The sequence below is a fragment of the Abramis brama genome, assembly GCF_963993115.1.
Source record: "Abramis brama genome assembly, chromosome: 8".
Classification (NCBI taxonomy): domain Eukaryota; kingdom Metazoa; phylum Chordata; class Actinopteri; order Cypriniformes; family Leuciscidae; genus Abramis; species Abramis brama.
Genome location: NC_139970.1, coordinates 33,293,165 through 33,316,847, shown reverse-complemented (window position 1 = coordinate 33,316,847; position 23,683 = coordinate 33,293,165). Strand labels below are relative to the sequence as shown.

General features: G+C 38.6%; 1 protein-coding gene across 3 annotated transcripts in view; it reads left to right on the top strand.

Annotated features, from left to right (window-relative positions):
• Positions 1 to 962: 962 nt before the first annotated feature.
• LOC311088824 (neural cell adhesion molecule 2) overlaps positions 963 to 23,683 on the top strand; it is a 212,815-nt gene continuing 190,094 nt past the window's right edge. Inside the window, exon 1 of one of the 3 annotated variants that reach the window (XM_084123160.1) lies at positions 963 to 1,215. In XM_084123160.1, the coding sequence (XP_083979286.1) occupies positions 1,164 to 1,215 (52 nt within the window). In that variant the 5' untranslated portion in view covers positions 963 to 1,163. The remainder of the gene's footprint in view (positions 1,216 to 23,683) is intronic. The other 2 variants (XM_084123161.1, XM_084123159.1) reach the window with 2 other exon arrangements.

Here is a 23,683-nt window from a genome sequence, read left to right as displayed (position 1 = left end):
TGAAATGGAGGTATTTTTAAAGTCGCATATATTTTTCCTGCCATCAGTTGTGTGTGTGTATGTGTGCTTAATGTTATGAGAATGTTATGAGTAAATAAAAACTGATTTAAAAAAAGCAATTATGGAACAGAGTAATGGAGTGCAGTATGTTCAATTGGTGGTCTGTGAGTTTTGGGGGTTTAGCTTTAGTAACTCCAGTATCATGTTCTGACCCATGCAAAGTTATGAGTCACACCTGTTAACAGGGACCAAAAAAAAAAAAAGGAGTGTTTGTAGTTAACATTCCCCCCCAAGTGGACCTTAAAGGAAGTTTATGTAGCTTGATGTAATGGCCCAATGCGGTCTTTTGAGGGTTTTAAGTTTCCTGCCTGGAATTAGATAAACAAGCCAAAGAGCCTGGGAAATGGTTCTCTGAATAAAAGTTGTATATGCCGTATATATAGTATATGGATATATGGAACCTCATACTGCATGTGATACTGTATGATGCAATGCACTGAACTTGATCTTATTATTTCATTCATGTCACGTGACATTTTTTTCTTCTTCTTCACAAAATTGGAATAAAAATGCAAAATGATTTGCGAATGTCTTAAAGATCACCTTGAGCTTTATTGGAAGCAAAAACATCTGACTTTTTGTCCAAAGGAGTTGACCAATGACCAGTGTCGCAAATGTTCTTATTTGATAATTGACCTTGAAAGCTAAAATAGGCCTATTTGAATTTAAATATTTTACATCATTCTTTATTGTAGCCTACATTTTTTTTTTTTTTAATCATAAAACTATTCATTTCGCGCTTAAATGGGACCACAGCTCATATTCTAATGTGGTTTTAGACTTCAGGACTCCACTGTTTATGAGAGGCTACTGAATAATCAATACCTATGACTGATCTGATGATGGACATTGGTTTGTACCTGACGCGATGCACTGCTGCTGGTAGGTTGGGCTGGTTCGGCGCATTTGAAAAAAGTACTGCATTGAGGCACAGCTGCTTAGAGCTCCTCAACAGATCCCGTCTGTGGCAGACAGTGAGCGAGTGAGTAGTGAGCGAGCTCGTGCGCGCCAGCGACTGACACGCGCGGAGAGGGAGAACCAGCGTCCAGCGTCCGTTCAACTCACTTCGAGCACTGGCCGCTGTCCATCAGGACCTGCTGAAAATGATTCGGACCGTCCTCTGTTTCCTCGGATTGCTCGTCGGTGGCAGCCAAGGTATGGACGCATGATTGTGAGGATGAAAATGAGAAGTGTGAGAAAATAGACTTGCTCTCAGGCATGCATTTCGCTGAAGGGGGTCTATCTGAATGAGGGGAACGTAGCTACGAGGAGTGGGGCGGATTTGTTGTGCGCTGCTTTGCAGTTTGGGCACGTCCCTTTGGAGAAAACATTTCTTTTGACAGATTAAGCTTACCTTTTATTAACAATGCAAAGGCTCTCTGTTTGCACTTGTTATCATAGACTCATGTGGGGCTTGAGAATTCTTGCAGACGGTTCTCGAGGTGGTCTGGTGGAGATCTAGCGTTTGCTAGATTTAGATATTGGCTATGGATTGCATTTAATCGTAATCTCTGACAAAAAAGTTACTTTTTACAATTACGCACGACATGCTTTGTTTGCTTCTTTTACGTAAAAAAATACTACATTTCTATAATATAAATAACCTATATAGAAGTACATGAAAGGGTGAGTTTACATAGGCTACATAGTAATATTACTTTTTTATTTGTATTTTTGTTTTATGTTATTAATATTAATCATTTCATTAAAAAATATTAATTTAAGTGCACGTTGAGCAGAGTAATTTTCTTGAGATAACCAGAATAAAGGTTGCATTTATGTGTTGTTAGTAGCTTATGTTAATAACAAACACACGCCATATATTTCAAAACACAGCTCCAGTGTCTCAAGCGCGTCTTTGAACTTGACCATCAGCTGCTAAAGTCTTGTGAAGTGTGTATGTATTTTAGAGGCTGGTTCTTCTCACGGGACGGCAGGTGGGGGTAGAGCGCTACATACAGTATGAACCCATTTAGAAAAGCGCGACCACCAGCAACAAGCACTGTCGATGTGTTCCAGAAAACAAATGGAATGCATTTAGTGGGAAAACGTTGGATGGAAGACCATTCCTCTGATCTGAATGACGGTTAGTCTTTATCCAACTTAAGAGACCAAGATTTTGTTTGCACAGTGCAGATTTACACAGCGAGGCTAGTTGATATGCTAGTCAACAGATTACTTTAATTCCACGTTTTGGCGAGCTTGGCGCACGGGTGTTGAAATGCAGATCCAACTTAACCTAAAGTCAAGTGAACGCTTTTTGCTTCAAGTGGAGTTTCGAACACCAACTCGAACTCTATTCCAGATGAATCCAGAGTGGCCGAGTTGTGTCGCTGGGAAGGCGTGGCAATGTGACACATGTTGTCAAACAAGTCTGTTGTGAATGATGATTTGCAAAAATTTTATATTATTTGACATTGTTTTGATATTGGCACCAAGTACAAAGGTTCGCGTTGACAACAAATAGGCTACAAAGTTAATCAACCACTTTTAAAATCAAATTGTTATGTAGGCTACTATGCATATGCAAGTAATTGAAGTAAAAAAAAAAAAAGTTAATTATAAAATATAACCAAAATGAAAGAAAACTGAATTCCGCGACATTAAGTTGAAAACAGAAATTTGTTTTGCTTTTGCTAAAAGTGGTGGTAGTTGACAGATCTGTAAGTTTGCCGCAAAGCCCTGCCAAAAGTAGCCTTTTATGAATGTGTCGATAAAATAGCAAGGAAACATTTTAATTGTTTATTTTTAAACTAGTGGTTTGGGGTAGTCCTACTATGATATTAGACTACATAGCCTATAATAAAAGATAATGAATTTCAAACCTGAACCAAACATATTTTTATTCAAAGATCAACAGTCTGTCATTAGTCTTTAGTCTGCCACAAAAAACAACAACATTAAAATCATGAACACAAATGTCATTTTGAACTGTTGTAACAGTGCGTAAATCAGACATTTCAGGCTATAGCCTAACACTAATAAGCCTTATGCCAAAATTATTATTACGACTAAATTGACGGTCATTAAATAAGAAAACTAAATAATTGTGTAGATGATTTGCTTTGTGTAACCCGACATCAACCCGAAGTATTTTTTTGCACACAGTGCCGCGACCAATCAATCACTCCTTTACGACTGGCTGCACATTCACTGTCCTCGCGGCTGCGGCAACTTGCGCTCACTTATCAATGCATTTAAATTCGCGCCTACGGTATCTTTGTAGAACTTCAAATAAAGAAAAAAAAAATGCTGCAGCCAATGAGCAGCCGGTGGGGGCTGGCTGCAGGACGACTCAACCTCCACGGACAGTTTTTAATGTTTTATCAGACAATAACTACTCAAGAATTTGCTTTAGTATAATTTTCGGGACAATTAGGGCCGGATTCGATATTCGGGACAACAGCTTAGATATCTGGTCACCCTAAATGCACCTTTCATTTGGATTACATAATCAGAAAGTATTTGTTTTCGATTCTAATTGGTTTGTTTAAAAGTAGACATTTCAAGCTTTCTATAAGCCTATTTCTCATGTCTGTGAGGCAAGTAGACTAAACACAGAGTTTCGGTTCATTTGTGACACGCTCCAGTTCTTCTTGCAGTCAACATTCTTAATTCTTCATACAAACTGAAGGAACGACATGACTACTTGAGTTTGTCAGCAAATATTCAAACAAAATGATTTGTTCATTCATTCATTTTGTTCAAGAACAGTTGCTGAATTCAGAGCCACATACTAGCATACTATTCCTGCCATAGAAGGATATAATTAAAATTGGAGTAGTATGCAGTTCCAAATTCAGCAACGAACGAGATGTTCGTTCAGCAACTCCAACCAATGCCATGCTCATTCACGGGATGCACTAAAATGCTATTTTGCTTGTTCTATATTGATACAATGATTATAAGACTTGTTTCGCATGAACGACTCAGAGTTTTTAATGATCAGTTAAAGGTAGGGTAGGTAATCCTGTTCAGAAACATTTTTTTTTATACTGGGTGAAATGGTCCTTCCATCCTGAGAGTAGTCAATACATTATGTGTTCAGAAAAAGGAATGAAAAAAATCTGACCTCTGTAGCAGCTGTAGGACAGTAAAAACTCTGACCAATCACTGCCATTCGGTGCGAATGTAAAGAACCAATCAGATGCCTTCATGTCTCGTGCCCGAGCACCACTGCGTGCGCTGCCCTGCGTGCACTCATCACATGTCACCGTTCCCGGAAATATTCAGTTCAAAGCACCTGCATATGCAGTCAGCGAAGGCAAACAAGGCAAAAACTACTTCCTCGGACCCTGCCCGCACTCTTGAACGACCTCCTCTGCTTCGCCCTCAACCCCGGACCTGTCCTCGAACCGACGATGCGGTACTTGTCTCCGGACTCGGAGTGTACGTTAGTCTTCATTAGAGTCAACAATGTTTTCATCATGGAAACTCTTACATGCAAAACACCGTATATGTTATGAATCTTACACGAAATTCACCTTCATCACAGTGTAACTGATGGTAATGGAAAAACGTGTATCAATGCAACCTGTTTTTAGTTTTGCCTTATAAATATAGCTCGTTACCGAATGAAACTTTACCATTATCGATATGCTAGCTTGATAGTGTGTACTAAAAGAAATCTTATTTGTTTATATTCATAGTGATAAAGTTAGGTATTTTATTACATGTGATTCTGACATGATGTCACTGTATGTACTGCGCTCCTTCCTCTCCACTCGTCTCAGGTAATAAATGCGTCTTCCAGCTGAGCCTGAGCGTTTGGCGTCGCGCGTTCATGTGTTTTGGGGGCGTCGCTTTGGAAGGAGCTCAGAAGGGAGGGGGTGGGAGTGAATGGAAAAATGAGCTGTGTTTATTGCAGATTAAAAGGTCTACAGTCACTCGATTTTTATATTTTCTTTTTCAGAGTACTTACATTTTAATTATGTATTGGTATATAAAGACAGTTTAAACAAATTTGGAATGTTTTTTTTTTAGAAAAATCCTACCTACCCTGCCTTTAATTGAAAGCAGCGATTAAATCACTTAAGGTCGCAGATTCACACACTGTACTGTGGTTGGTAGTAGTCTTTCCTACTTTACTTTGCTGTGGTATCCAACTCTATTAGGGGCTGGATCACTTGCTGGGCTCCTACTGGTAGTCGCCGGATCTGTTGCTGCTCATTTTCGCAAATTGAGTCTTGCCACTCGTGTAACTCTCTTTGAAAATTAATAACCTTTGATTACTATGTCCCTGCAAATAGCTGTCAGTGTGAACAGCCCTTGACTGATTCAGTGACTCATTCATGATGCAAAAAGACACTGAACTTGTCTCCACCAACCTGCAGAAAGGGACACTGAATGAATCTTTTGGGAAACTAATTCCAAAAATTCAATTCACAGACGTTAATTAAAATACCCTCTGTTAGATTTAAAGTAATGAAAATTTTTTGCCTCGAGCAAGGTTGTGTCGGATATTTATATACATATACTTTATTTATTAAGAATTTTACTAAGAATACATTGGGAATCTGTACGCTAGCTGCTTTTAATATGAGCCAAGTACTTCACGAGAATTCACACATTACGATGTCACTCTTCTAGAATAACCATCAGCCCACTTTGTTAATTAGTGCTTCTCTTGTTGTTTTAGGAAGATTTTTGTGACTGACAGTTGCAGTGAACCTTGGCTTGTTCATCAGCTTATCATCAGTGAAATCCCTTGATGATATGCGCTTGTTAGATTGAGTGTGTGATGTCAGTTCAACTGTAATTTAGCTTGATGTTCTCATGAATTATATCCCTGCGCAACACCTGCTGCACCTCCAGGGCTGTTGCTAAAAATCCACTGGGACGTTTTTTATTTATTTATTTTTTTTAAATGGATGGCCTTCCACTTCTTGTAGTCTTAAAAAGGCTTTACTGTCTTTTAACTCGCTTTTTTTTTTTCAGGATTGTTGGATTGTCTTCAGAGAGGGAGAGCAATTTGCTGTGCTGATATCCATTAGGACTCTAGCTCTTGGCTCTCAGGTCTTTGCTATTGTAGGTTGGCTCATAGCAGTGTTTGTGTGTGTGTGTGTGTGTGTGTCTAGCTTCATTGAAGCTCCCGATGATAAATTGCGTGCCGTGCTGGTCTCAGTGGGCACAGTCCTTCGAGGTGTTAAGTGCTATAATGAAGGGATTCCTCCAAATCTCCCAATGAATGCTAACAGTGGAGCATTAATAGATTTATGCCCTGGAATTGTGTGCCGTATTGGTGTGTGAATGTGTAGTGGTTTGATTAGAACGCCATAACATTCTCTCTGAGGGCATTTCTGTGGGATGTGGTTGTAAATTAGTGGAATGAAAGTGTGTGTGGGTCAGGATTTGCGAGTACATTTGGGCCCTACAATGTAGGCAAGGATAGTAAAACCTGAAATCACCATGGCCATCATTTGACTGTTTTCCTCAGTCTAATAATGTCTTAATGAAAGTTTAAAAATGCAGAAAGGATTCTGTGTCAGGGGATAGAAAATATCACTAGATAAGTCCAAACACAATCAAAGCCAAGTAAGTAGGCAAGGAGCCTTTCAATGGGATGTCACTTACAAATGTCACAATATTGGTGTTTTTGCTTTAATTTTTATTAAAAAATGCATCCTTTGTGAGCATAAGAGAGACTACTTTCATAAATTATTCATTAAAAATCTTACTAACCCCAAAGTTTTGAACGCTAGTGTACATTTTCATATATAAAAAATGTGTATAACTTCTAGCACTATATTTTGATGTATAAAGTCAACACCTATTCATTCTTACTGTTTTTTTAAAACATCATCTTGAAATTAGGGATGCACCAATGTGAAAATTGTGGCCGATACGGATAATTCTTTTGAAAACGATAAATGATATATTGGCAGATAAATCTAAATGATCAGGTTTATCAGATTCCAATCATATTTCAAGACAATTCAAAACCATCATGGGATTCGCATATCATGAAGTGAAGTGAAGTGTCTCAGCTAAAGGAAATAATCCATTATTTATTGACTTCAGTATATCAACCACATTTTCTTATCGGCCAATACCGATAACATTAAAAATGAACATATGGTGGCCGATATAGCGTGCATCCCTACTGGAAATCATCAAATAAATTTGCACTAGGTACATCTTTTTACTACTCACTGGAGTAATGTTAGATGTATAAGCTTAAAGAGCCATTCACATGTATGCATTTGACAGACACTTTTATCCAAAGTGACTTCTTGCATTCCCTTGGAATTGAACCCATGACCTTGGCATTGGTAACAGCACGATACATATAATTGCAAAGCAGTTTTTTAACTTTAACCTGTTTTGAAAACCTACCTTCTATTTTTATTTATTTATTTACAATTATAGTTATCTAGTTAGAATACAGTACAGTATATGTTTAGTACATTTTGACGTCTGATGATCCAATAGGAAAGCCTAAATATACATTTAACACATCTTGATATTTGAACACTATTAAAGTGGCTGTGGCTGTGGCTGTTGGGAATTCCTAAGATATGCCTGTTGTTAATTCCAATGATATGAATCCTCTTCTTTTATTCACTCTCAAAGATAATACCTGGGTTCTCTGGTTTCATATATCACCAGCTCTGGGCAAACTTGTACAATTCCAGTGTTACTCTCAGTCTCAACCCTCCTGTGGCTCAGGGAATGAGATATCAAAAATGCTGCCATTTCTCTTTACATTTTTCTAGCCATGTTTTTTTGTGATTTTTATAACAGAGCTTGGAGCATGCTATAAAAAGGCTAAAACACTAAGCTGTTCTTATGAGAAAACGCTGGTGTGTGACTTCTCTTGGTGCAGAAATTGATCGTATTATGCGATTAATTGAGTGAGTAGAGTGCCACACAAGCTCGTATGGAAATGGAATTGCCCCCCGCGGGAGTTCTATATGAAAATCAATTTAAAAAGTATTAAGAGTCAGCATGCCACTCCATACAATAGAGTGCAATTTTGCTGTTAAGGAAATGATGTTAATTTTAATGGGTGTTCTCTCTCGATTGTTCTAGATAGCCAGCAGTGCTCCATCCTATTAAAACCTGCCGTTCTTTTATCTCGTGCAACTTTCAAGCATGCTTCTGACAGTTTAAGCATACATCATGGTTGATCTTTTGCTCAACCGTCCACGATACTGTATGCCAGTAAGTTTTTGCAGGTTTGAGACTTTGATATAGTCTCTGAAATATTTTAACCATATTGATCTGGTTGGTAGGACAGTGCTTGTTTGAAGGACTTTATGGACTTGTGGTTAAATAGTCCACTATTTTGCTTTGCTCAGTGGTTTCTACAACTGTAACATTGAGTGAGTCTGAATCTGAGACCACCAATGCATTTAAAAAATGGCTTGGTTCTCAGACTGGGACATTTTGGAGATAATTGGTTCTAGTGGTCAGATACGAGAGGAAGGAGACTCTGGAGAGCAGTCCACCATATTTTTTTCTCCCTGGGGCACAGTGCTGGCAGCAAACATCCTCTTCGCGAGTGTACACCACATTTAGATTAGACGACAGTGATGAATTGAGACCATAAAAAGTTAAAGAATAAAAAAATGAGCATAGGCCGTGCAAGGCTGTAAGGCTTAGGTCTCATATAGCCATATCCATAACCACTACGAGAGTGTTACACTATGTGACAGTTATACCAATTCAAACAACTGGCACTCTGCATCAAACATTTAGAAGGATTATGGCTAAAGACAAGTGTGAGGAGAACATATTTGTTTTGAAATATGGCGTTGACATAATCTGTCTTTAATGCTCTTTAGAGTTGGCACGAAATGGAACATTTTTTTATGTATCTTGATCTTATTGTGAACAATTTTAAAGTTTTTGTATAACTCATACCTTTTAACCTATTTCATAACTCGACCTTCCGGTGAAACACCCCTTACAGTTGACTCCCATCCAGAATCCTTTTTCAATAATCTGACAAAACAGGAGGAGAAATATCTGTGCACCATTTCTGTTGCATTGTGACTTTAAGACAACAAATATTAATTGCTTAATTTTCCTTAGGAGATAATAGATAACATTTGTACTTTGAGACTTTTATCAGACCATTTTGGGGTAAAACTGGTTTTACGGTTTAAAATTTGAACAGGTTTTATGTTTTTTGTGACAAATGAAATTCACAAACTGATTATGGAAATTGATAGACATTGAAATACATTTGGGGAGTTGAGAGGTGTGACATGTGAAAATGCTATTCGAATTATTTGAATGCTAAATCAAAGCTTTTATGAGTTCATGTTATTTAAGAGACTACATGGAACATTTTGCACTTAAAAAAATAATAATTTCTCTCACCACAGGACCCAGTGAAAAACTCAAAAGAAATGTCAAGTCATTATGCTGTATTCTTCTCTAGCATTTTGTGCAGACATTTAAACCTATTTAAAAATATATGTATTAAACAAACCTGGCCTCCAACCACGTCTGCCTTGAACCTGTAGTGTGATGATTCATTTTCTGCAATAGAATGGCATTGTGGTAAGTGTATTCCGCAATCAGCTTGCATTATCCCCCTGAAACGCAAAAGCACTGCTTAACCTTTTTAAGAGGTGCCAGTCTATCTCCTAAAACAGCGAGTGAGTGATAGAGGGAGAAAGACCAGCAGAACTGAATGAAAAGAATGTGTGAGTTATGAAAATATGTCTCCTGAAATGTTGTACAATGAACTTCAGCTAGCTTGGGACACTGTTCTGGGCTGCTGTGGTTTATGGTCCGTTGGGAGGATTTTTATCCGTTCCCATATCAACCTGAAAAGCGACCATTAATGCTAAACCTAATATTGCCTGGGTTGTTGCGAATTATGCAAATGTATTGTTGGAGAAGCTTGACTCAATCACACTATAGGATACTTCATATAAAAAAATATATTTTTCCCCGAAGTCATTGTGATATGGAATATGTTTAGCTTCAAATAGAGATATGCAGAGGACATTATCAATGCTATTTTATCCCTATGCGCTCTCAAACTCTCTATGTAATTATAACCAGTCAGGTCTGTGAGCGCATTTAGTGATAATGCAGTTTGACATTGGAAAGTGACCTCTAAACATATTTGCATGGCCCCGAATTTCAGAACTGCAGTGACATGCGAGACGAACATCGATAGCTGCTTTTAAGGAGTAAATATGATATGTATTTCCTGAGAGAAGTAAATGAATGATTAAAGCTCTGTTTGGCCCTGCTGCCACAGTACAACCGAAGAACATTTCATCACTGTGATGAAAGCTTTCATGGCCAGCCACTGTCTGTGCAGTGCCGCACACGGAGGATCATTATTTAAAGCACAGATAAGTCATATCATGTGACAGTTGTTGCTTTAATGATTAATGTACCTAGGGTCGGTGTGTCTGTGAGAATAGCGCTGCTTTTCGTAATGTTGGATGTGTTTCTGAATGCGTTACGGAGAGCTTGTCGATGTTTATCTGATTGGTGTGTTTTTTTATTTATTTTTGGCAGTAGCTTTGATTCTCACTGTCTTCTCACTTTTGTACTATGGTGCTACTTTAATAGCTTTTCGTAATCGTTTTCACACATTTTGTTTTGCAATGTGATGTGCGTAAGTCTTAAACTTGTTATATGGAATCATCGTATTGATTATAAATATTTGCCTGCAGCGTCTTTGTTCAAGATAAACACGCTTTGGTACGTTTGCTACACAGCAGCGCGATTGGCTGTAAGCATAGGTGTCATTTGCTACAGTCGATTTTATTCCTGTCAAGTCAAGTCAAATTTATTTGTGTAGTGCTTTTTTCAATACACATCATTTCAAAGTAGCTTTACAGAAAGTCATACTGTTATGTCTAATGCCTAATTCTTTAACATTGAGCAAGTTTTAGTGCTGGGCAAAGTGGCTCTAAATGGTATAATTGCAATGGTATATATACTGTGTATAATAGTTTAATAATAGTATATCCTCCGGATTTAGATCTAGCTGTATTGTATTTATTATTTTGTGCAGCAGATATAGGCCTATCAGCGCCGCAGGTACATGCCTGAACGTTTGAATGTAATGAAGATGAATAGTATTAGATTAATTAAAAATTATTTTAATATTAGGTTAGGTTTTCAAAAGGTATTATGTAACTGGTTGTCAATGTCTTTAATCAGCAGTCATTTTGTGTGTGTGTTTAAAAAGTGGCATTGTTCATGCTGCAATTTTAAGTTTGCCGTATTTTGCTTTAGGTTGTCAGTGGCATTTTCTCACTCACAGCACTCTCAGAAAGGAAATGCAATAAAATGTGCTCCCAAGCCCTCCCAGCTTTTCACAGCTTTGTTTTTGGTTTGCTAAAATGTGTGACTGTATGTATGTATTTTTAAGGCCGATACCGATACAAATATTTGGTGATTTAAAAATCCAATATTCCAATATATCGGCCGATATATATATTTTTTTTTAAAAAATCCAGAAACGCGTAACAAAACATAAACAGATTTCCCTGACATTAGTTATTTGTAGTTATTTATGAATACTCAACCTCGCTAAAATAATATGATAATGCAGTTTAAAAATAAACTTGTTTGTTTTATTGTCACAACAGAACAGAGGAACATCAAATATATTAAAGTTCTGCTAAATAAAATGTATAAAAATACAAACTTATGGTATGAAACTTAAAGTCCTTTGAACAAAAACACAATAACAACAACAACAACAAAAATTATTATTAAATAATAATATTGTATTATTATTAAACAATAAAAGCTAACTTTTATGCACAGGCTATGTTTGATACTTCTTCTCTATGTCTAAATGTTCACTCCTCGCGTGCCTAACTTACGTTTTACAATGAAGGGACTGGAACTACAGATATGCTAGATAACATAATACTGCAAATTATTGTAAAACATACTTTTTCAAAATAACGGGCCGGGGAGAGATGATACGTCTCATTGCTATAACTGTCATGCTATTAAAGAAATACATATTCACATTGTCCGAGTTAAACCTCGGCTTACATGTAACAGCAGCAAAACTGGACATGGCAGTCACGAATTTTGTCATGCTTATTTGAGTTAAGAGAACTGATGGGGATGTTCTTTTAATTGTTATTCAATATCAATGTATGTCTCATGACAGTTGCCAACTTACCATGAACACACTTCACAGATGATCTCAGTTGTGGATGTTCACGCTGGATCAGCTGGTGTTGCCAACAGGGACGTTGTAGAGTGCTCTCAGGTGGACAAACTATGCAACGCCAACACTCATAACATGGTTGAAGGGTGTTTCGTCCGTTTTTATTTTATTTTTTAAATATTAATTTATCGGCATTATAATGCCGATACCGATAGTTTGGAAAATGCCTAATATCGGCCCGCCGATATATCGGTCGGACTCTAGTATGTATATGTATGTATTTGAAATGGAGCCTTCACATTTAAAACAAAAGCTTACAGCATGACCAACAAACCATAAGAGTTTCAACCACTGATTGATTGATTTATTTAGTTTTTTATTGAGAAGATTGTGCCTGAATTGGGACTGGTTATTGTACTTACTGAAATTTCCTGATTCACTTTGTTTCTGATTCACAAGATCTTGATTCGATTCTGATTTGATTTGAATATATTTCAGTTTTATATTTCTATTTTTCTTATGAAAGTAATTATCTCTCTGCCAATGCTGTAAATTATACATGGCAGTTTTTTTCAAATATATTCAAAATGATAATAAGACTAATTAGAGTAATTTGTTATGAGAATCAGGCTACTCTGGTCATGCTGGGGGTATTTAGGCTAATTCAGCTTATAATAATCATTTGTTCTTGAATCGGGCTACACTGGTCACGTTGTTAATTGCTACATGTTGTTTGGATTTTAGGAATCGATATCCTGATAGTTTCTAATGCCGATTAATCGGAAAATAGATAATTTTTTACACAGACCAGGTTGTGGCCACAATCATTTGTATAAAGATAACTTATTTTTAAATAGAAAAATGACTTGGTACATTTTTATTAATTCCTTGTTAACTTTCCAGTTTTAGCAGTTTTGCCATGTTTAAATACTCATGTTAGAAGAATTGAGCAAATGCAACGCTGATCTTTCTGATATTTTAATGACAAGTTGGTGAGATACGTCTTATAGGTTGTGACACCCATGGTTTTAAATGAATAAGGGCCTTTATTTTGTGTGTGTGTCTATACGAACTGAAAGTTTGGCACCAGGGAAAGTCTCCTCATTAACAATGGATCTGGACAGACCTGGTTTATTACAGGCTGTGTAAAGAGTAAGAGGTATCTGATGGCAGTTTTTTCCCCCTCTGTCCATTCTCTCTTGCTTTTCCCTTCTCTTTATCTCCTCGAGTGCAAATGCCTCAACTGAATCAATGCCTGTAGATCCCTCTTTAATTAAATCTACAAAGTGGGCAATAAAATGATATTTGCTTTCTATAATGTAGCTGTATCTCAAAGATCCAGCCCTACGCAACTGTGTGGCTGTGACATGCCATACTGGGTGGAAAACTAGTGTTGTTTTCACATTGCCAAGCCTGATGGCTCAATTCAAAGTCAGCTGCAGTAAGTGATTTATGGCTTGGTTTTAATCAGCCTGCTGAAAATGCAATTAGAAAGGGTTCCCACCGTGTGCAAATGAGCCGTCCCAAAGCCACTCGGGGACACACTGTTAATTAGCCGGGTAGGGCACCTGTTAGCGCGCTGTGCTGGCCAGCACAGAGAAAAAGTGAAGGGTCATGTGGCCACAGGGAATGAGGGAATTGGGAAGTGAGAGTGTGGCAAGGAAAAGGAACGTGTTAGTGAACTTGGCTGGACCAAAGAGGAAGAGAAAGTCGACGGCTCTGGAATAAAGTGGTCGATGTGGAGAGAAAGGCCACCGGTAGGAGATATCAGTGCTGCAAGATGTGTTATGGCAGAAATAAATTGGAGCACTCGTGATCTTTAAGAGCAGGAGGGTGCTTGTTAGTGATCCACAGGAGGGTTTGCTGTTAGAACGGATCAAAACAGCACAGAAAGGGGGGGGGGGGGAGCGGTGATATAGTGAGATTAGCAGGTGTCAAATGTGCGAGAGAAGGTCTGGTGAAAATTGGAAAGTTGACGATGGTGAGGTGAATAAGAGTCAGGAGGAGGAAGTGTGAATGAGATGGGAATGGTACTGTACCTGACTATGCCATGAAATGTAAAGTAAAAGTAAAGTAAGGTAGTGTGTCAACTGGTTTTGCTCTAGAGCCACTATTTACTTTCACTATTAAAAATTTAACATGATAATTAGTTTCATGTTTTGTCCATTGGTTAAAATTGTGTATTATTTGGTCTAAATAAGTTAAAAATAAAACATTAAAAACTTAAATAAATTGTTTCAAATGCTACAAGTAAATTTTACATTATAATGTACATTATAAATAGATTAAAATCTTTTTAATTTGCAGCACTTTTTTTGTTATTGTTAAATGACAGCAAAGTATGTACATGTAAAACATGGGAAATGAGTATGCACAATTAAATATTCAAAATTTCATTTTGATGGCGCTCCGGACTTTTATTTTGACGGGCGGCGCTGAGAACACCAGCGCCAGAAGAGAACGGCAGCTCCTCAGATCAAACAGCGCTCACTCACATTCTCCGTCTTCATTAATTTACGATCTCTGTCAGTCATAACTAATACTTTGTTAGACAGACCTGGTAAACAAAGAAAGTAAATGGTATGCGAAGTAAGTAAAGCGTTTGCTTTCATATTATTTGTAACAGAAAAGGCAAACAATCAGGCTAAAATACTTTCTCATTTGCCGTCAACATTCAGCAAATGCGCATCTATGTCATTTAAACAAATCTCTGAATATCTAATAAACATTTAATTTCACAAACCTTGCAAATTTAATCGAATCCAGCTGTGATATCTTGTGAAGTGTGCATTACTGTCTGCAAGTGACATGAATGCGAACAGAAGATCAGCTTCACTGGAGACGCGATCGAAAAACTTTAAATCCTTCATTTTAAAATATGCTGATATATAACCAGTTGCCAACTGTGTCATATTCATATCTGTGATATATCCAGTTGCCAACTGTGTCATATTCATATCATTTTCACTGTGCTGTATGTAAAATTAGCGTTACCTTGACTTTATTTGAAAAAATATGATTACCAGATTACTGAGTGCCCTGTGTTTACATTCTTTTTATTCACATATTCATGTATTTCTAAACAATTACTTAAAATTACTAAAGTATAAAAGCATGTTAATTTTAAAAATTAGTTTTATAATTTATTAAATATTGATTAAAATAAATATATATAAAAATATCGGCTTTATATCGGCCATCGGACACCCTGCTCTCTAAGATATCGGCATCGGCCATCAAAAAAACAATATAGCTGTTTAAATAATAATTGCAGGTTTTCACTTTTTGCAGTTTAGATAGATTGCAGTTCAAAATCAAGAGCTGGGCATACGCATCGTTGTAATCAAATCGAGCAGGGCCCTGAAGACGTGAGCGTATTTTCACTCAATATGTCCAGAGCTTGAATTTGACTTGGGGCATATTGCAGTAGCTCATCTTGCTGACACCGACACAACACCACCACACAGCCTCTAGGTTTCACCAGACTGAGCAACTGAACGCCATCAAATCCACATCTGCTCGGTCGCACTCTCTGAGCCTGCTCCCATATGCTATTCCTTTGTGAGTGTGTGTTTGCGTACGCGTGTGTGTTTCTTTACTGCACAACAGAGATGAATCTCCCCTGCTGTTGAAATAGCTGATGGATTCTTCTTGCCTTCCTCTTCTTTCCCTTGTTTGCTTGTTTTCAGAGGCGCAGTCTCCACTCCTGAAACAGATGAGCGAGTAGTTTCTTACAGTAGTGTGAAGCAAGTTTTAGGGCTAGCTTAGCTGTAGTTATTTCTTTTCAGAAGTGTGTTCCTAATTCATGCTTTTGTGTTAGAAACAATGCTGAACACACCATTGAATCTCAAGTACCACTCCTGCTAATTTATTTTTCTGCACATTCTTCATGGCTTGCTCATTTGTATAAAACGTGATGAGACTGTAATGACATCACTTCTCACAGTCATACAGTCATTAGAATCCGACTGTGTGGAGTTGGATTTGTGTGTGGGTTTGTGCTCGTCAGGTTATGCCCGTATTGCATATATAATGTACTTATTTATTATTTATGCAATTATTCATCCAAATGGAAAGTTATTTTGTAATTTTTCCTCCCTCATACCATTCTATATACAACCTCTTCCATGAAACAGAAATGAAGACATTTCACAGAATGTTACTTGTTTTTTTTTTGTTTTTTTTTCGTACAATGAAAGTGAATGGTGAATGTAGCAGATATGGCTGTCACAATATCATATTTTTCACTACACGATTTTTGTGGCCAAAAAAAAATCACGATAGAGCATGATATCTTTAGAAATCTTGAAATAATAATAATAATAATACTATCAGTCAAATTTATCTTTATTTTATCTTTATTTTAAGTTACGCATTGCTTGCATGTCATTGCACAGGGGTTATCCCCTAGTTAGTGATACTTGTTTTGTAGTCATTTTGGAAGCATAGTCAAGGCAGTATTGTTCTACTCATTGATGTTTATATGAAAATGTTTGGGATGGAGTTGGTACAGAATGCTTGTGAAGTGAGAGCTGTTTTCCAGTCCCCATTAGTAAACACTGCTCTCTCTCCCTATGATCCACTTTGCCTCTGATTAAAGCATTCACTCAAAATCTCAGGGCTCTGGCCTCCAACTGAGATTTCTGTTCATTAATTAAAGCTGTAATGTAATTAATTACCACCCAAATGAGAATTCAGGGCTTGTTTGTTAAAACCGAAATGCGGAAAGATTTCTGGTTGTTTAAAAGCTCTTCAGTTGGAAGCCAATGAAGAGGCTGTTCAAAATCCAATTTTCTTTAGAGTGCACACAACAAACCAGCATTCCCTGATGCTTGGTCCGATTGGAATACTGTTGAATAGTATATATTCATCATATGACTATGTAACTCTAGCTTTTTATTTGTTGCCAAGCTGTGAATTATCCATCTTATTTTTCGTGTAATACTGTTATCACCAATGTTGGAACATTTGATGGTGATCGCAAGAGGTTTAAACAATAAAACCTGGTCAGTGCCATGGGTTCAGACATCTCAGACTGTTTTGTTGTTAAGTTAGTTTTGTCACGGAACGAAGGAATCAAAAACGGCAGGCAGAGATGAGGGATCCAAATGCAGGGAGATTTTAATGAAAATAAACAATCGTAACATAAGTCAGGAACAAAATAACACTGAGAAAAACAAAGAAAACACGGGGAACTGGAGATACCTGCATGACAAACAACGACCGACAGAGAACCAGAGAAAACCAGGCCTATTTAAACAGAGAGGTAAACGAGCTTAACAAGGGGAAATGACACACCTGTAACAGACTAATGACAATGGAAAAAAACTACAAAACTACAACCTGGCTACAGGAAACAGGACACAGGGAAGAACACAGAAACTAGACACAGAGAAACTACAACATAAAAGTCCCACAGAGCATAAGACACAGAAGCAGATCTGACATTACCCCCCCTCAAAGGAGCGGCTTCCAGACGCTCCACAACCAGTCTCGGAGGGAGGTGAAGTGACGGAGGAACAGGGGGAGGGATGGCGGGTCAGGAACGCAGAGTGGAAGCAGGATGGGGACTGGGGCGGGTTGAGGGACCAAGGTGGAGATGGCAGCTCGGGGAACCAGGGCGGAGCAGACTGTGTAGGCGGCCAGGGCGGAAATGTCAGTCCATCGGGCGGCCAGATTGGAGATGACAGTCCATCTGGCGGCCAGGGCGGAGACTTTCCCTCGGGCGGCCAGGGCGGATCAGGTGGTCCATAGGGCGGCCACGGCGGAGACGACCCCTCGGGCGGCCACGGCACAGTAACCGACACCGGCTCAGGAACAGGAACAGACACCGGCTCAGGAACAGGAACAGACACCGGCTCAGGAAAAGGAACATACACTGGCTCAGGAAAAGGAACAGACACCGGCTCAGGAAAAGGAACAGACACCGGCTCAGGAACAAGCACAGGCTCGGCAGCGGCCATCTTGTCCAGCGACACAGGCTTGGCGGCGGCCATCTTGTCCGGAGGCACAGGCTCGGCGGCGTCCATCTTGTCCGGAGACACAGGCTCGGCGGCGGCCATCTTGTCTGGAGACACTGGATCGGCAGACATGACGTGAACAGTCTCTGGATCGGCAGACGTGACGTGAACAGACTCTGGATCGGCAGACGTGACGTGAACAGTCTCTGGATCGGCAGACGTGACGTGAACAGTCTCTGGATCGGCAGACGTGACACGAAGCGTTTCTGGATTGGCAGGCGTGACGTGAACAGTCTCTGGATCGGCAGGCGTGACCTGAACAGTCTCTGGATCGGCAGGCGTGACGTGAATAGTCTCTAGTTGGACAGTCTCGACATGACGAGACCCTGGAAGGGTGGTCCTGATGGAACGAAAACCTGGAGCTTGCTTGTGGGCTGAAACAGGCTCTGGGAAGGCCTCCTGGCCAGCATGGGACTCAGGGAAGGCCTCCGGGCCAGCAGCGGAATCATAAGTGGCGGCAGCCATTTTGATCGAGGACTCAGGTGTTGCGGCCATCCTGGCTGAAAACCCCAGACTTGACCCCACCGCAGAGAAGCCAGCTGCTCGCACCGAACAAAGCGGCGTGTCTTCCAGACTCGACCCCAGTCTCAAATATCTATGGACTGCCCCAATGTCTTTATCTGCAGTGCAAGATAGATGTAATACTCAAGTGTCCAGTTAAGGTCCCAAAATGGCATAAGTGAGCGGAGCGATTCAGACAGCCCTCCCCGAAAGAATATCATCAGGCATTCCTTGCTCATGTTGCTCAAATTAGCCAACTCAATAAAATCCAGACCATATTCCTCAATACAACGATCTCCTTGATGGAGACGCGTAATTCTCCCTGCTGGATCCATTTTCAGGTCGGTCATTCTGTCACGGAACGAAGGGATCAAAAACGGCAGGCAGAGATGAGGGATCCAAATGCAGGGAGATTTTAATGAAAATAAACAATCGTAACATAAGTCAGGAACAAAATAACACTGAGAAAAACAAAGAAAACACGGGGAACTGGAGATACCTGCATGACATCAAACAACGACCAACAGAGAACCAGAGAAAACCAGGCCTATTTAAACAGAGAGGTAAACGAGCTTAACAAGGGGAAATGACACACCTGTAACAGACTAATGACAATGGAAAAAAACTACAAAACTACAACCTGGCTACAGGAAACAGGACACAGGGAAGAACACAGAAACTAGACACAGAGAAACTACAACATAAAAGTCCCACAGAGCATAAGACACAGAAGCAGATCTGACAAGTTCAGGTTTTGCGTGGTTGGATTAGATGGGAATGTGTGTGAGAGGAGGGGTTGGTGAGGTTTCTTTCATTATTGCCAGCATGGAAACAAATGTGATGCTGCTGTGATTTCATCAGAGTACTTTTCATTTGGTCTTCGTGATCGTGTCACCAGCTGCCATCGCTGCTCTATTGGGTGGTTATTCGACACTGCTCATGTAAATAGGTTTGTGCTGCAACAGTGTGAAACAGCAAGACAGGTGGAATTGCATCAGAACATCAGAGATGTTCACACCGGTCAATAAACATCTCGCTGACACATATGTGCAAAGGTATCCAATCCATATTCATTCCTCATTTCATTTAGTCCCAATGTGGTAACAGATACATCATCATTTTTAGGTCACCCAAATGCTTGTGTATTCCTAAATGTTCATTAGTAAATAAACACTCAGTTAAATTGTCAGTGAATCAAACACATACAGCATACCCAGTGTAGTGTGATTCCCGAACAACTATGCCAGTTGGTTCTTTTAAGTGACTCAAACACATAAAACTTAAGATTAGGGATGCATGATATATCGGCCACCATATAAGTATTGGCCGATATATATATTAATTTTTAATGATATCGTTATCGGCCCGATAACATATGGCCGATATATTAAAGCCGTTAAATAATTGATTATTTCCTTCAGCTGAGACACTTCAGATGCACACTGTTCGCCATAATGGTTTTGAATTGCTTGAAATATGATTAAAATCACGTCGGTAAAAGTTCAACATGCATAGCAAGTCTGTCATATAAGCTACATAAAATTATAATGAGAACATTATAATTTCTTTGCTTGGGACATGGATTTTAATGGTGAGACTTTTGTTTTTGTAATCAGACTCTCCGAAATTATAAAAAAATTTGGATTTAGATTTAACAGCCAATATATTGGTTATCAGCTTTCAAATATAAATAATAATCGGTATCGGACAAAATTTTCATAGCGGTGCATCCCTAATTAAGATGCGATCACATTTACCATTGTTCGTTGAATTTTCTTGGGGGAAATCCAGTAAATGCAATAGGAATCCACACGACTGGGAATTCCAAAACATTTCCCCACATACATTTTGCAACAGGGTCAAGGTGGTCACACAGACTTGCTGCGCTGCTTGTTTTGAAAGTGACTTCTGTGTGAACTGTGGTTCAAGCATAGCTACACCATTGACAATGGACCTTTTTTTGCCTGCAAATTTTGCCTGAAATTTTGACTGTGAGAGTTAATCAGTGTAGTTTCTGACTTGTGCATTTTACAACATGAAGTTAAAGATATGCATTTTGTCAGTAATATTTTATAAATAATAATGAATTCAATGTTGCAGATTTTTATTTGTTGGTAGAATTGTTTAATATACAGTATATTTAAATGGATAGTTCACTCAAAAATGAAAATTCTGTCATCATTTACTCACCCTTAATTGTTCTAAACCTGTATGAATTTCTTTCTTCTGCTGAACACAACAGAAGATATTTTGAAGAATATGAGTAACCAATAAGGGGGAACAAAAATCTATGGGGCCCATCAACTGTTTGATTACCGACATTCAAAATTTCTCAAGTTAACCCTCTTGGGGCTTAGGAGATAAAGAAACAATAAAAGCAGTACCTGAAAGTCCATTAATCCATACATTTTATGTTCATTGAAATAAAATCTTGAAAGCATGTTGCAATATAAATCTAGCCTATTAGTTAAATTCTTGATAAACTTTAAATGAATAGTTAAATGAAAATATAAATTAGCATGGCAGAAAGAAACAATAAAAGCAGTCCCTAACAGTCCATTAATCCATTACTTTGTACTTTTATGTTCATAGCTTGAAAGCATCTTGCAATCTAAATCTATTAGTGACAAACTTTAAATGAATAGTTGAATGAAAATGTCAATTAGGTTACTCCCCCTAATATTGTTTCAAACCTGTACATCTTTCTCTCTTCTGTGGAACACAAAAGAGGAAAATGATTATCCTGTCTATTCTTTTCTATATTATAAAAGTGAATAGGTCTAATATTCGAAAATAATATTGAAAAATGCTGATCCTAAATTTTAACATCAGGATGTCATTGACATACAGCCTGACTTGAAATGCACATTTGAGTGGTGGAAAACAAGGTTTTCAGTGAATAATGCATGCATGATGACATTCCGTTCTGAATTCCAGAAGATAGCAGGAAGCCATGCACTCTATTTCCCCCATTATTTACGCTTTTCAGATGTGGGAAAATAATTCCTTTGACGCTATCTTAGAATATTAAATGTAGATTATATTATAAACAGTGTGTATTTCAGCAAAAAACAACTCTGCTCATGCTTGTTCCGGTGAATCCAGGTGTAAACATCCTCGGATCAGGTGAGTTCCGCATTTGTAATGTATTGGATTCACTGGCTGGTCTTCAGAATGACCATGGGATACCAGAGATAAGAGCCTGTCGGCTGGCAGGAGGACATGCTTGCACTCCAGTAGCTGATATAAAAGGGTCATTAGGCATTCTTCCGATTTGTAATGAATTATACACACTGTGCCCAACCAGGCTTTAGCTCCCAGGTGTGTGTATTAATGCTAAAGGCCTACAAATTAGAGCACATTTTCAAACACAGCTATTCTTCTGAGTTCTCATTGTCGTGTTCTTGCTTTAGGGGGTCTTCTTGAGCTTTCGCTGCAGGGGACACTACTATAAATGAGGTGCTCCATCTACCCGGTTTGTGTGCACAATCTCGTCTCTTTCCGCTAGTTGACTTTCTCTGTTAAAGTTCACTATGCACAGTGGGTCATTATCACAAACTGATTTTGTTACAGTACGTTCATATTTTCTTGCCTGCTGCTTACATGGAAAATTTATCTTACAACTTTTCCCTCTCTGTCTGTTTTTTTCTCTCCTGTGAATACTGGAGCTCAAATGCATTCAGATGAATGTCATTCTAAATATTGCTCTCTTGCCTAGCAATGTCAAAGATATACTCCATATTTGTTAAATGATTTTTAGCGGTTGCATGCAGGGTGGGATGGTTTTAAGCAAAGGTGGGCCTGGATGTGTGAGTGTTATGGGAAGTGATAATTCGCTGAGAAATTGAGAGGGAGGGTAAAATAAAAGTTTTTGGCATCATTTTTATTAAAACTGTCATATATAAAAAATAAAAAAAAGACTCTAATAAATTATCTATATAAGACTAGTGTGCCAAGTTGCTTGGCAGCTGCAAACAGTCAGTTAGATTAATGAACTGTTGGAATGATATTGCTTTGGAAGAATTGTGTTTCTCAATGATTATTATTAATGCACTTAATGAATGTCTTCATATTCTTTATATAAAAGACAACATTAATGTATTTTTATCATATTGCTGCTGCTGCAGTTTTATAAAATCAAATGAGAGGCAATGCATTACAGATAGAGTTTACAGATTTGAGTCATAAGGTCATATTTAAAGTTTAGTTCGGAACGGGTCACTTTTAGCATGAAAAGTTGCTAATGTTGAGGAGATTTCCCTGTTCTATGTAAAGCGGTTTGAGTACCCAGAAAAGCGCTATATAAATGTAACAAATTATTATTATTATTATTATAATGTGAAAGCTGTCATGCGGACCTGGGAGCACGCTGAGGTCCCGAACCGGAGACTACCTGAAGGAGGTGGTCTGAGTTCGGTTGCACTCGAACTGTGCCGCAATTCGCGTGAATGTGAAAGTAACACAGACTTGAGTGCGCACTTGTTTAGGGAGTAAAGTAACCTGCGCATGCGTTTTAGCCGATTATGATGTAGATAGTTCAATAAAACACATGTAAGGGATGATAGTGTTGATGATACCTTGGATACGAGCAAGAGTGAGCCTACAGTATATGGTGTTTTCACGACACGTCATCAGTCCAGAAGTCAGCCATATTGGCGGCACTGAATGTAAACAATGCTACTGAACGGAACTGAACTCGCAAATTTAGCTGATTTCTGCTGCTGAAAAATGGTCAATTATTGACGTTTTTTGGGCTGTACTAATCGGTCGCACCGGGGAAAACATTTGGAGTACTATAGACTGCCAAAAGTTATAACAAATCAAGGAGAATAGTGCAAAAAACTGAGGAAAGAAGGCGTTGCAGGCACAGAAACCTGTGGTTGAGAGAGGCACAGCACCAGCTCATCAACTACATAGGTGGTCCACTGCTCTAGTCTGTTGTACCAGCTACCTCTTCAGTTAGTTTATTAAAGAAATAAATTAATGAGAGGCT